Below are 15,327 nucleotides of genomic sequence, written 5' to 3'. Positions count from 1 at the left end.
ATATAATTAAATAAATTTTCTTAATTCAAATAATATATATCAAACAGATTTATTTTATAATAAACATAAAATAATTTTAAAAATATCTCACCAAATAATTCTTCAGGAACATTTACAACATGTAATGTGACAAAATTCCCAGGCTGAAAAATAATATTTTAAATTAAATAAGGAAATGTTTAATATTTATTTACTAAGTAAATAAAATCAAGCAAATAACTTATAATATTCACTTTATTTTAATTTCTTTAAAGTCAAATAAATAAATACTGTTAATTCATACAAATAAGTAACATAAATTAACATTCCATAATAGAGCAAGTTTTTTGTTATTAAACAACAGAACATCTGAAAAGTCTAAAACCCATGGTAAAAATATACTTCTGACCAAGTGAAATGCAACACTTGATAAACTATAGATACAATACTTATTTGACAAATAACATAGGACACAAGGGTGAAATGATTAAATTGACAGCTCCGTTCATTGGCGAAATATGAAAATAATCAGTATTTTGTGCAGAAATAACAGCTGCCACACACCAGGGCATTGAATGAGAGGTTTTGGATGACTGTTTGGGATGTCATACCATGCTACTTCCACAAATCAAAGTTCTTAATAGCAGGTGGTGTGTATTGTACTAGTTGCAAAGCAATCATTAACCAGACATGCTTGATAGGTGACAAATCAGGAGAACAGGCAAGCCACGGAAGAACAGAAACCTGATGGATATTGAAGAATTGTTTGCAATGTTGCATGCAATGTATGGTAATACATTGTTTTGTTGAAAAAGGGCCGCTGGCAAGTCCTGAAGATACGGGAGGTCAACAGAGTCCAAAATGTTGGAGATGTAGTGCTGGCTATTGAGTGTACCATCAATGCATACTAGGCTGATGTGGGAGTAGAAACTAATGGTGCCCCAAACCATAACGCCAGGTAACATACCAGTATGGTGATACAAAATGCAAGGATCAAAAGTCTCTTGCCACAGTGCCACCAGACGTGGAGTCAACCATCGTGGTGCTGTAGACAGAATCATGATTCATCAGAGAAGACCTACCATTCTTGATTCCAAGTGTGGCAGTCTATGCACCACTGCAGCCACATGAGGATTTGTTCGTCATAAATTGAAAAATTGTTCGATCCTGATGAAGGTCAATTAATTGACTTAAAACATTAGATTATGTTAATAAAATAGACTGCATCTGTAAATTTTTGTCGGATGGCGATTATTTTTAAATAAAATTGAAGATAGTCTGCCCAAAAGGGACCACCATTTATTATTTCTGTGTTCCGGACAATACTCATTCTTGGCAACAGACCTTTTCTTGTAGGCTACTTGTTGCCAGAAGTTTAAAAAGTCCTTTTAAAAAACACAAAAAAATATATCCAATTAAAATTACAAATAATTTCTAAAAAAGGAACTGGTGACATTAAGACGTCTTTCTTGCATCCATCATACCTTCGTTTGGGGTGATACTACTTATATCTACTAAAACAAGCACTGGAATATGTAGATTTGATGAAAGCTGACCCATGGTGACGATACATGTAGATTTTCATCTGTAAATTTTCGTCGGATGGAGATTATTTTTAAATAAAATAAAATAATCTGGCAACAAGTAGCCTACAAGGAAAGGTCTGTTGCCAAGAATGAGTATTGTCTGGAACACAGAAATAATAAATGGTGGTCCCTTTTGGGCAGACTGTCTTCAATTTTATTTAAAAATAGACTGCATGTTAAAGGTTGATAAAGTGTAGTTATTTTTGAAAGTGCAGTTTGAAAAGAGTTGATTGGTTATATTTAAAATATTATTTGCTATATACTGTTGAGCTTCCAATTTCCTGTCTATATCAGATAATTCTGTTTCTAATTTGTTGACTTTCTGTTCCAATGAACCAAGCTTGATCTTAAAATCTTTAATATACTAATAATAAATGGGTTGATATTCATGCCAAATACTGTATAGTAGGACGAAGAAATCACTGAGATTGGCATTATATGTGCGCTTTATTGCAAGTACTTTCGACAATCCTAATACCCCGTTCACACCGAGTATGTCATGTCGATCTAGATTGTGACCAAGATCAGCTACTATACTGTGGTGCAACCTCTCTTGACTGAAACGATCAATCGCAATCGACTCAAGAGAGTTCTTGAAACTAGATCCAGTCATAAGAGAGATCCCACAATCCCATGCGCGCAAGAAAATACAAGATGGCTGCAGAACACGTGTTGTGCTATCAATAGAAAAATAAAAAAGACAACTGGAGAGATGATGACATCTTTCCATTATTAGATATATGGCAAGGAAAAGTATTTATTTCTAACCAAAACTTCCAATTTGTTTGTTGGTGTTCGTGACTAATCACATAGTTATGTCAGTTTTATCATTGCGTGTAATAGCTGGGTTCTTCTCAAGCAGACTGCCTGTGCGAACAGCATGATGTTTGACTGGCGACAGTCACAATCGAGATTGTAGGTAAATTGAGATCAAAGTGAGACATGGATTGTATGCAAACGAGGTATAATGTCGTCATCAGGCAAATACAGAAATTTAATTTAATCAAACTATATCTGTAATCTATATCTTTAATCAAACTATATATATATATAAACTTTAATATCCTGATGTATCAAACCAATTTCTGTTTTTACTTCTAAAATTTGTTCAGTTATAGAACTATGTGAGACCTGAATTAGTTTTGACAGGTGTCATAAGCTGACTGCAGTCAGGCTATCATCATCAAGTTTTAAAGTTTACGATCTTTCTATCACGTTGGTGGCAGATAGAGGTCAGCAGTTGTAACGTGAAGTTGGATTAACTTCAGCTCCTGTTCGATCGAGTTTTTATTGGTTTATAGTGCACGCATAGTAATAAGTTATATATCATCGGAATCGGAACTGCGAGAAGTGTCTAACGGTGTTACGTTTGTGACCCTGGGGTCAAATTTTGGGANGGCAATGAGTCACTTGTAAATATTTTTATTATTTCAATTTAACCAACTGGTTTAAAATTATTCTACAAGGTCTCCCACCATTGTAATAATCCTTCGAGAAGAAACTTTGAAATTATACTCTTTTCCTTGCATGGCAGTTGAGACTGTAAGTACCAGTCCAACTTGCCATGCTTGCCACATTCACTTGATTTGGAGCAGAAAGGACTACCATTGATAGTCCCATTCCCGCGCTGCTCCAATTATTATTGTTTACCCTCAAGGGCTTATGTAATCAGCATTTTAATTTCTTACATAATATAAGTTATTGTAAACATTGTCGGGACTTAAACTCTGGAAAGACTCCAGCTGTATTATAATTGTATATATTGTATTATTTTGTTCAAAAAATGCCGATGCAGACGCCACGAGTCCCATGCCTTCTTTCACACTATCCTATCTTTCTTTCTTTTCACACTTCACATCTCATGCTTTCTCTTCTTTCCTACTTCCAAGGGCTAAGTACGTCGCTTAAAAGACGGACAGCTCTCTAATCTCTTTTCTCAGAAGTATCAGAAGTCAGGCTATCATCCTTCTCCATCAATTCAAAACACAAAGTTATTTTCCTTCTCTTCTTCATCTACTTTTTCACTCCTCTACATATCCTTAGAAGTTGCGTGTTGTTTACGGAACATTGTTTCCACATTGGCCGATTTAGACACCTTAATGGCATTACTACTTCTGGTCAATGGAGGTCACCCTCTCTTCAACGAAGAATGTGATAAAGAACCTGGATTTTGTTCAATTCCAGCCATAATAAGTAAAAACCATATAATTATTAATAAATATGCCTGAAATCACCACAAAATCATCATTAAATAACCCTTCTTCTTTCTCAAGATAAACTTGCCCAGAATTTATGCCAACACCATTGAATGCCTGAAGTGCCCCCAAGTATTAAATCAAAATCAAAAATAAAAATAATTTCAACATTTTTACAAAGTTTTATTGATTTTATTGTCAATCAATTTCTTCAAATGAAAATTTCTTGTTAAAAATTTAAATTATGTTCCAAATTTCTTGTAGTTATTATTATTATTATTATTGACTTAAATATTAATTTATAATTATAACAAACAAAACTGAATTTTGTTACCAAAACACCAAGTCTTTCTTCAGAGAGAATCCTTTTTCTGGTACGATTAAAATTTTCAAATTGAAATATTCTTGCATAATCTGGTGGAAGATTTTCTTTTGGATCCCATGGTGAACTACGAAAACTTTTTAATCCACGATATCTAAATATTTATTAAAATATGAAAATTAAGAAATAATAATAATTATTATTAATTCAATTAAATGACAGAGATTAAATATATAATTTTCCTCTAATTTTTAGAACCAAAAATTCAATCAAATAAGTTATAATGCTAAATTTTCAAGCCAATTTATAAATTTGTCAACTAGCCTAAGCACCTGGCATTTCTTGGAAAATTTTAATTATACACTACAATTGAATAAAATTTTGTTATGCCTAGATAATGGCATATAATATACAATGCATGTAGATAGTGTAACCTTCCATTTCCGATTTCTGGGAACAGTCCTCATTTTTGATCCTCTGTCCCTGGTTTCATCCCAGGAATGGAATCTTATCCCTCTTTTTTTATTTCCTTGTAATTATTGTAATATTGTCGCCGTCACAGTTTTTCTGCCATAAGACATGTCCAATGTCTTCAGCATTTCCAGGTAATTTTTTTTAATGAACTAAACTATTTTTTGAGGGAATGGCAAAAAGGAGTAAAATTTTTAAACAAAAATGAGCAATTATTGTGACATTGTCACAATGCCTAACTGCAATTTTTCGTCACAGTGTTTTCAATCTTCTTTGCGAGATTCCTAAACTCAAGTTGAAAGTTCAGGCCTGGGAGTGCCATTTCCCCTCTGAAAAAGTGAGAAAAGTGAGTTGAAATACAGAAAAAGTGAATAAAAAGTGAGTGCAATAGTGACAAAACAAAGTGAAAACACAGAAGGAAAACTCAGCAAAATAGCAGTAAAAGTTGTTATTTTCTTTTTATTCTGTTATGGTTAAACACATTTTAAAAATTTCTGTATATACTGTAATACAGTCGTTATATCGCGCATTTTTGGTCCCCCGAATTTTAAAAGCATTTGAGTCAATAACTTTTAAATTACCAATTGTCACTGAATTTCTATTTGCAACGAAATATGGTATTTTATTTCTACTATTGTCCTTGAAACTACCACTGAAGGCGAAACAAGAAATTTGTCAAGATCTACATATGCAGAACAAGTAAATGGATCGATTATCATTTGTTTCCTTTTGATATAAAAGTTGTTTATTTATTAATTTTAAGTACTGTCTCCTCATTTACAAGTTTCTGTGAATTCAAAATTTCACATCTTTATGCGAATTAATGATATTGTTTCAATTCACACAGAGATGTGAAAATTTGAATTCACAGCATAACCTGAAAGGAAAAGATTTCTTAATTCTGAAAGTTCTAAAATTTTTATACAGTAGTAACTTTATTTTACTTTTTAATTAAAGAATTTTTACTCTGTAATTTTATAAGTTTTGATGTTCTATTATACATTCAATATTTTTTTTAAATTTTCAATTACAGCATTTATAATTTTTATTGAAAAATATAAACTACACGAATTTCTAATAAGCGATTTATATAGTACTGTATAATAAAATCGCAATTGATTTGTTTTTATATCGACAGTATTTGTCTTTCAATGTCATTGTTAAAGAAACAATAATGCTAAATGGGCGTTCATGGTATCGATGTTTACGTAAACGTCAATTAATACGATATAACCACGAATAAAATTCAGGATTGAAAAACTAAGCTTATTTTATATCAGAAACACTTAATGATGAAAGAATAGAGATTCCATAACATGTATAATCTGTCTAGTTACTCTAGTAAAAGTCCAGAACTTTTATTACTCGGTTATATCGCGTTTTTTTTCCTGTCTCCTGATAACAAGTGGCTACTGCATTTCCAGTAAACCGTGAATACTTAAAAACTCTTTGGCTTCTGTAAATAATCAGTCACGAAAGATGATGTTATTTTATTAAGATTATTCTGGATGTTTTCAGATTCCTTCTTTTTCGCTTCCTCTTGCTTTTGAACACTTAACACTAATAAGCATCACACGTGCTGCTGCTCGTACTTCATTCACGTTCTTGCTGTTAATAGCCTTCTCCAGTTTTTTTTTGTTGCTTCTAACAAAACTTGGCCTGTCGCATGTATTTCTTTTTCTTCTACATTTTTCTGGTTTAAACTCAGCTGCAGTTCTATAATCTTCATGTTACGAACAGTTTTCTTTTGTTGTTCTTCAAAATGTTTCTGTGCTCTTTTTTTCTGTTTCTCTTATTCTTTTAACTTCTTTTCATTTTCCAATTGTTCTTGATAATTTCTATGCGCTGAGGGAGCTAATTTCAGTAGTCCTTTGTAATGGGTACAAGATGGGGCTTTGGTCATACATGTTTAGTCCCTCCTTAACAATCAAAAGTGAATTAAGTATTTTTTCCAACACTGATGGAGAAAGTGCCCAGAGTGAAATTGACCCTCTCTCTCATGGGAATGCTGATTTCACTATTTTGGCTATACTGGAATATTTATCATTATCAGAAACTGTTTATTTTTTAATGCTTTGAGATGTGTAAATATTGATTTCAAAATAAAATAATAAATCTGAAATAAATATATTTCAAATAATATAAGTAAAATATTTTATTAATGATTCCATAAGTAACGAGGAACTTTTTCCTGCAGATGAATAAAAATGACATCATTACAACGTTATTAACCTTTTTTCTCACAAGCAATCACGTGCTGTACTTTTTACAACACTTCGAATCTTTTATTTGGTAAATTTTATATGTAAACATGAATTTACATTTTCAGTCTCTTTTCGTTTACTTTTTCAGTCTCTCAATTAATGCACAATTATAATCAGCATAAGAAAAAAGATTAAAAAATGGATATTTCACAAGTAATCACACATTTTATGAAAATACTTACTACATGGAATAATTATACTTATAATCAATTTAAGCATACATTTAGGAAGATATAGATGTGATTTAACGTTAACAATATGCAATGAAATCACTATTTAGCTCAAGTTTATGAAATTATTTAAAGATAAATCAAGTAAAAAAATATTTTTGTAAACAACTCCATAACCCGATTGTTAATTAAAAGCAGCAGCAGTGTTGTCAGCTTGAGAGGGTAATCCCTCCGCCTAGTGTTTTTTTTACCTACAGAGGGATTTTCTTAGAAAACAGCCAAAAACGCAGGGATGCTTAGAATACTTATTTTTAAACTCCGTACAAGGAAATGTAATTCGGAAGAGGTAGATTTTGGTGAATAATGAAAATGTGGCATGAGTACATAACTTTACTCAACACTGGCTTCTGAATTTGTAATGACAGGGATTTTTTTTTAAGTTCATAAAGGATATTTTTACATACGTGAAATAAATTTTTGTTTCCTATAACCTAACAACACTGAGTGGCAGTTGCAATTTTGAGTCCTGCTCAGGGCTGCATATTTTCTTCCAGAAAATTCTATTCCGATAGTCCATAATTTGGCAGATAGTTTGGCTTTAAAATTATTTTTGATTTGTCCCACATCTTAATCAAGCATGTGAAAATGACCAAAAAAGTGAGAAAAGTGAGAAAATGACCTGAAAAGTGAGGATACTTCAGAAAAGTGAGTACAAAGAAAAGTGAGTGACTCCGAGGCCTGAAGTTTGATTGATTATAAAATTTTTAAGTCAGGAAACTTGGAAATTTCAGAAGTTAAATCAAATCAAGAACATGTGTCAATGCGGTAGACTCGACAGAAAGAAAAACATTTGTTCTAAAACTAAACGCAATGTGGTGATAAATGATGGAGGGAATGTCTACCGTGTGAGAGGGGGCTTTGTCAAGGTGATCGTATACAAGAGTTGAGGTGTAAACAATCAGGGAAAAAACGGAAGGACTAATGACCAAAAGGACACCTGTTAGGTCATGTGAACCCTAAACCATATGGGGGGTTAACAGATGCAAAATATCTAGGAAATCAGTCAAGACAAGTGTCCAAGAAAGACTATAATGATGTAAATTATGAGTGCAGGTGTCAAGACCCGTCAGCACCTCCCGGGCTTTACCCGACCCGAATTGGCTTCAGTCTCACTTGGAGACAGAAGAATGACTAATTGGGGTGAGGGAAAAGGGACACAAGACCAATCAAGAATGGGAAATTCGAGGGGAAATCATATAAAACCCCTGAATCAAGGAAAGAAGAGAGAGTTCTCCACCTGCCAAAAAGTGTGTTCGTTGGAATGTCAACTCGTCGCCCATATGCCAACGTCCCTCTACTGACTCTTCTCCCCCAACACCCCAGGGCACACAACTTCTGGCATCATCCTGTACCCGACCACCATCATCCAGAGCTCCTCATCCAAGACAATCTAGATTGCATCTTGTATTATTGTTATATAAGTTACTTTTAATGTTATAATAAATGGTTCTTGTAAGACACTTGTCATCTTTGCCTCTGCTGCCACTGCCCACATACAATAAGTCCCTAGGCTTTTCCTGGCACACAATTAACTTATTGCCCCTAAAAGTCAGCACTTAATTTAGTGGTCTTGCCCCTGTACATCATACTTTTCCTGTTACCAATAGTTGTGCCAGTCAGCTATCTAACTTCTTTTTAAGAAAAAATTTTGAATTGAAATAATGTGACTCTTGGTCAAAAGAGGAAGTTCATATATGGTGTCAACTTTCATCTATCTAACTCCATTTTCAAGATTAAGGAAGGACAGCAGACAGACAGTCAGATGACAGTGAAAATTTATAGGTAAGGTTGCCACCTGTCCGGGTTTGACCCGGAGACTCTGGGATTGAGTGAGTTATCTCTGGGCTCCGGGTTAATTAATATTTCTCCAGCTTGTGCAAGTTGAAATGAATATGTACAAAATTATATGCAAACTGTCACATATATTTCTTCCCTTGTGTACCAAATTACTAGTGTGGTAGTCATTGGCTTAAAGACAGTAGCATAGGGGGGGCAGTAGGGGCTGCCTGTCCCGGGCAGCACTTTTTAGGGGGCGGCAAAATTTCATAATAAATAATAATATCTTGTAAGAATTTGAACCATTTTATTTCATATTTTCGTCCACCTACGATTCGGACTGATTGATATGAGCACGGAATAGTGTTACCATCCGACTTGCCGTCTGGGGATATCGTGCATAACCTGTCAACCTTTTTTTTTGCTTGTACGATTCATTCGTAATCATATACGCCTCCAATATCCAATAGAGCTATGTCACTTGCGTTACTCCTATCCAAGTCTCCCTAGTCTCTAACTGTGACTGATTTAGAACCAGCATGCACTGCAAATTATTCTTCGCATTGCAAAATGATATATGCATGCGTCAGGAACTTCTGTTCGAACAAACATCACTTGCCGTCCGGGTCAGTGATTTTAAAAAGGTTGCAACCCTATTTATAGGTCTAACAATTTTTTCAAATTGCAGTCCAACAAAAAATATAGCTAAAATGTGCCAAAAGTAAATAGCTGTAAATCTGTATTGCCTGCATTTTTTTCAGTCACAAACTACTTTTTGCTTTGTGATTTGACTCAAATATCAGTGATACTTTGGAAAATGCAAAAATCACATTTTTATATGCAACTGAAAAATTCATTAAAAATTTGGTCAATATTGGCAGTTATTAATCATTCACTGGTACCAACTTTTTGTCCAATTTTTATCCAATTATCTGACTGGGACCTATTCACCATGATTATCCTGCTATTGCTTTGCTATAGATGGTTTTGCCAGAACTATTCCAGTAGATTAACAGATAAATTATATATTGAAAATAGCTAATTTTAAAAAATCTTTATGGTACCTTCAATAGAAAATACTAATGTAAATGGACCTTTTTCATTTATTTCTAATTAGAGTTGATCTGAATATTGATTAATATTTCAAATTTAAGGTACATTATTTCTGACAAAATTAAAATTATAAATTCCACTGCAATTTTATTTATAATGTTTGTATTTTCTAGATATTTTTGATGTCAGTAGTTAAGCTGCATAGAAAAATAAACCTAAATTACACATTTGCCATTATTTTGTGTGAGATTTGCCAAGGACGCAGAGCTCAATCTACGCCACTTACAGGCACTAGTCGGTAAGACCAGTTCTCTAGGATGCAGATCACTAGATCTGATCTCAAATATTTCATAGGAGAGCGTATTTTAAAATGATCTGAACGAGAAGTTCAGATGTTCGTCAGGATTCCTTGACACCAGTTAATCAATCTTATTATACGCGGATTAACACGCGTATGCGATCTGTTTCGGACACCAAATTAAGAGACATTTTTAGTATAATTAACAAAAGTAAATTTAATAAATCGAAACAAACGGATACAAATTTTCAACAACAATTAAGCGACAAGCTATAGACTAGGACTTATTCTATGCTAATACGCGATCGAGAGAGAGCTCACAAAATGATTCTAAACATACGACCTGTTTCTAGTCGTCTTCGTTTCTGTAGATATAGGACACCTTGTAGATAGAGTTCATATTACTTTCGTATGGGAGATCAATTCGTGCACAAAATATAAAATATCACTTCTTCTCAGTGTAGACTCGGGATTTAGTCTAAGCGACTCGTATAGGGCGTTGGCCATCAGGAGGGAAACGTATGTGGAGTTTGTATGCTTCGGATCTGTCGAAGAACTCCTCGAATTCTGACTAATCTCCCCTTTTATTTCAAAATTTTCGACCAATCATTGTCCAGTAACTCTTTCGTGAGAACGGACGAAAGGGGGATGAACGAGGGGTAACCATTTCCCATCTAAGCGAGATTTTTAACCAGATACTGAAAAACAGAGGATGTTCTCTTGGATGAAAGGAAATAACATTTGTTATCTGGTTTTTCCCACGTCTAAAACAATAATTTTTTCACAAATCGAAGTAATATTTTGTGTTGATATTTAAACATATTAAATAAAAATTCACAAATTAGACCCAGGGCCTTTCGGATCTCACATTTGTTACCCAAACCAAAAGCAAAATTTTTAATATGACCAACTCATAATTACAAATATGATTATTGTACTTAATAAAATAAGTGAATTATTGTTTTTACATGAAGATTAATTTACATTAAAAAATCCTCAACTTGAAATTAACATGAATTTTTTTGTGAAAGGATATAAATTTTTCTTATCACCTTTCTTGTTTAATTTTAATTGTAGTTTGGTATTACAAAAACACTTATATTCAAGAAAAAAATACAGTAGACCCCCCATAACACGGGTTCCTATAATTACAATTCCTATAAGATGGCGAAAAAATTGCGACAGTATCCATACAAACCTAGTAAAAAACTCCTATAATTCGGTAAAACATCATCGGGCAGCCGAACTACTTTCCGCCATCCAGCACCACGCTACGGAGAATTTAGGCGGGTAAATTGAGTNTTCCCATCTGAGCGAGATTTTTAACCAGATACGGAAAAACAGAGGATGTTCTCTTCGATGAAAGGAAATAACATTTGTTATCTGGTTTTTCCCACGTCTAAAACAATAATTTTTTCACAAATCAAAGTAATATTTTGTGTCGATATTTAAACATATTAAATAAAAATTCACAAATTAGACCCAGGGCCTTTCGGATCTCACATTACTCCCTTATCTTCAAAAATCACAGTACATTTAAAGAAGGCGTGATTTTTCACTGCAATACATAAGTTCGAATTGCTCTCTCTCTCTCTAAAAATTGCGTTATACATATTAATAAATTCATAAAAGTATAGAATACTTCAAATTAAATTCAAAATTGAAATACATGGAAATAATATAATAAACAATTCATCAGATTAATAATATTACTAAAATAAACACAATGAACACAGGTGTCTTCGTCTGGAATTGACGGTAAAAGTGAACATAGTTCGTCACTTGTTCGAATGCACCTCTCCCTTGCTGAGAGTCTCTATGGCAGCACTTCTGTTGGCTGACTTCTTATAGTTGCAATAATTCAGGTATATTAGAAGATCATGTGATGTCTTCTTGTTTCAAAAAGCACCTGCTAAAAGTTCAAAGTTCACTGTGCAGTTCAAAATGATATAATGTGTCTTCTTCTCGTATGTTGACATACTTCTTTTTCTGCTAAAATTTCATCTAACATAACCACAAAAGTTCAGGTGGTTGAGTTCACTAAAGGTTGTACGACTCCAGGGTCATTTAAATCCATTTGGGCAAAGTTCTTTTCACCAACGTATTTTCACTTTAAAGGCAGTATGTTAACAAATTACATATCTCTATTAATGTCTCTCTCTCTCTTAATACTACTCTAAGTCTTATATCTAGACTATTCTATTCAATATTATGTCTATTCTAATCAATATTGTCTATTCTAATTCAATCACTTTAGTTTATCAATTTGAGTGGGGTGTACATTCCTTTAAATAAGCTTTTTGTTATTATTAGGAAAGGTACTTACAAACTAAAGATATATGTGAACAAAAATTGACTATCAATAAATCAAATAAAAGTTCAATCCAATGAAATAATCATTCAAAGAAAAATCAAGTAGGGATTAAAATCGAGGTGTGCGAACAAAGTGCTTCCTTGTCTGTGTTGAGCTTGAAGCTTGTTCAGTTGAGCCTCCAACAGGTTCGACTATTTCCTGTTCTTCTTCTTCTGTATTATTTCTTTGAGGAATTTCTTGAAGTGGAATATCCTGTTGTGACAGTTCCTTGATCCTCTTCTCAAATCTTCGTTTCCAACAAATATGCTTGACTATATAATATGTGCAGATAAGTAGAATTAATATTCCTATACTTCCAAGGATAATCCATATGTATGTGATTGGAATTGTTGGAGGGTTTGATATAAAAAGATCTTCATTTTCTTTCAATAATCTGTCCAAATCTTTCTTCATTGATTTTATTGGTCTTCATTGGTCTTTCTTATGATTTTTCTGCTACCTTAATGTCATCATCTTTTTGTTTCTTAGAATTCTCTTTATTCTTCTCAGGATTCTCTGTAGTATTTAAATTTTCTTGCAATTCCTCTAATTCCATCTTGGAAAATATTGTTTCAATTGGAGGTATAATAAACCCAGGACTACTTCTAGTGTGAACAGTTGATCTCATGTGAAAATGTGAAGTGAGGATAATTCCAGGTAAGTATCCTATACATGTCTTTGGCAATCTTATGATTCCAACATTATTCAATTTACTTATATTAGAAGGTAATGCATGCAAGTTATTTTGTGTAGCAGAACATTTCACTGCTAATACTAATGTAGAGGGTGTAGAAAATACCCATGTTCCTTGCTTGTCTATTCTTCTAAAAATTGGATAAAATTCCTTTACAATTTCTTTGAAACAAAGTTCTGTTACCTTCTGATCATTTCTAATGTATAACGAATATTCGCAGCTCTGATGTGGAGCTCGAAATATCGGAACGTCCGGTGAACAAACAGCAAACTGTGATATTTGGCAAACAGCCAATTCGTGATGACGTAACAACATGTACGAGAGACGATCCATTGACAATGCTAAAATGGGATATTCAGTCTTAAAATATGCATAAGCTTTCAATGCAGGAACATATGTAGGGAATCCCAAAATTTCGTAAGCATCGAAATATCCACTAGGCGTTTTCAATGGCATTTTTGCGAAAATTCTTAATTTTCCTGGGAGTGCGATAGCAACTGTAATAATCCACTGGTAAAATTTAAAGAGAGTGTCAGCTTTGACTTGCTCTATCAATAAATAACCTTCCGGAAGTTGTGGTTGTATTTCTCGTAACGTACGATACATCACTTCCATTGCGATAATATATGAGCTTAATTTTCCTTGCTCTAAAACGTCAATAGCTTCTCTTAATTCAATTATTTGCGTATGAAATTCTTGCATCGCAAATTCTAGATTTCTCATGATAATTTCAAATGCTAAATCATATCGATATATTTTATTTGTTGAAAATATTTTAATTGTTGTAATATAAAGGGGAACTCCCTTATCCTCAAGTCGATGATTATCGTGAGGTATATTTTATTTAACCTTAGCTTATTATCTTATTACTGCTATCTTAAATTTAATAGGTTAATTATTCCTAAATTTACTGAGTTACTCTTGACACTCGGAAGTTGGTAAGACTTAAGGGTCAAAATGATAATACAACCTTACTATTTCGAAATATAGATACCAATTTTCTTTCTATCGATAATTATTCTAATTATATGTATACGAATCAAATCCTTATCATTTTCTCTATATGGAATTACCGGATCCTTGTCTCTATTCCGATTAGAAATTCGTCGTATCGAAAACCGATCTAAATTTAATTTTTGTATTATTCAAAAGATGAAGCATTTCTTTGAAAATATTATCCTGCGTATTTTCATTATCTATCCCTTTAACCATATTTAAATCAGAATAACAGGTATTGTCTTTACTACCGCTATTGTTTATCTTTCTCTCACGACTATTATGGGTCTTTGGTGTGGAAATTCTGGAAATTTTCTTTTCCTTCTTATTTCCCTTATATGCCCTTCGCTTATGTTTATTTGCATGTTCCTTTTCTCTAAACTGTGGTTGTCTAGCAGCTTCAATACCTTTTGATTTTATGGGAATTGATCTCTCCGTATTATTATCATATATTTTCTTCCCTTTACATATGTTGGTCTCAGCTTTTCTATTATTTTCGACACAAGTATTTTCCAAATAGCGTTTCCTCTCGGGATATGCTTGTATACTTCTTATATAGTCCTTTCTATAGTATTTCCCCCCGTGATTCGCATTATAACTGTATCTTCTAGGTTCTCGCTTATAGTATGTTACAGGTATTGCTGTACAAAAATGAATGCTTTTGCCATCAGGCATAATTAATCTATTTCCTTTATGGTCTATTTTGATATTTTCTCTCTCTAGTATATCCCTTCCTATGGTTCCGTCACATGGATATGTATCTCTCACTATTCTACACGTAGCGCTAAATTTATTTCCTCTTAGTTTAAACTCAGGGGTTGCATTTCCTATACCTACGACTGTTTCTCGGGGTGAATTATCTATCATTACCAGCAGTTTATTGTAAAAGGGCTTTATTCGCTTTATTCTATCTATAATGCGCTTAGATATTAATGAAGTGTCTGCTTCTTCATCAACTCTAAATTTAGTGGGTAAGTTATTTACATAAACCATTACTATCGGTCTATCATCTGTCCTAACATTAGACAATGTACCTTCCCACATATCTGTTTCTCTATAACTGCGCGGTTGCGAACGGAAATGCTTATCTCTATTTCGATCTCGCTTTTT

The 15,327-nt window shown here is 33.2% G+C and overlaps 1 protein-coding gene across 1 annotated transcript in view; it reads right to left on the bottom strand.

Moving 5' to 3' along the window:
• The window catches only part of LOC111630432 (pre-rRNA-processing protein TSR1 homolog), a 94,402-nt gene that overhangs the window by 22,100 nt on the left and 56,975 nt on the right, over positions 1–15,327 (bottom strand). The window contains exons 15-18 of the mRNA XM_023374525.1: positions 14,493–15,321; positions 12,988–13,958; positions 4,095–4,235; positions 92–143 (exon numbers count right to left, since the gene is read on the bottom strand). Coding sequence (XP_023230293.1) covers positions 92–143; positions 4,095–4,235; positions 12,988–13,958; positions 14,493–15,321 — 1,993 coding nt within the window. The remainder of the gene's footprint in view (positions 1–91; positions 144–4,094; positions 4,236–12,987; positions 13,959–14,492; positions 15,322–15,327) is intronic.

This window comes from Centruroides sculpturatus, unplaced genomic scaffold (genome assembly GCF_000671375.1).
Source record: "Centruroides sculpturatus isolate CEXI.00-Female unplaced genomic scaffold, Cexi_2.0 scaffold383, whole genome shotgun sequence".
NCBI lineage: Eukaryota > Metazoa > Arthropoda > Arachnida > Scorpiones > Buthidae > Centruroides > Centruroides sculpturatus.
The sequence above is the reverse complement of the archived record's forward strand: the minus strand, read 5'-3'. Positions and strand labels throughout refer to the sequence as shown.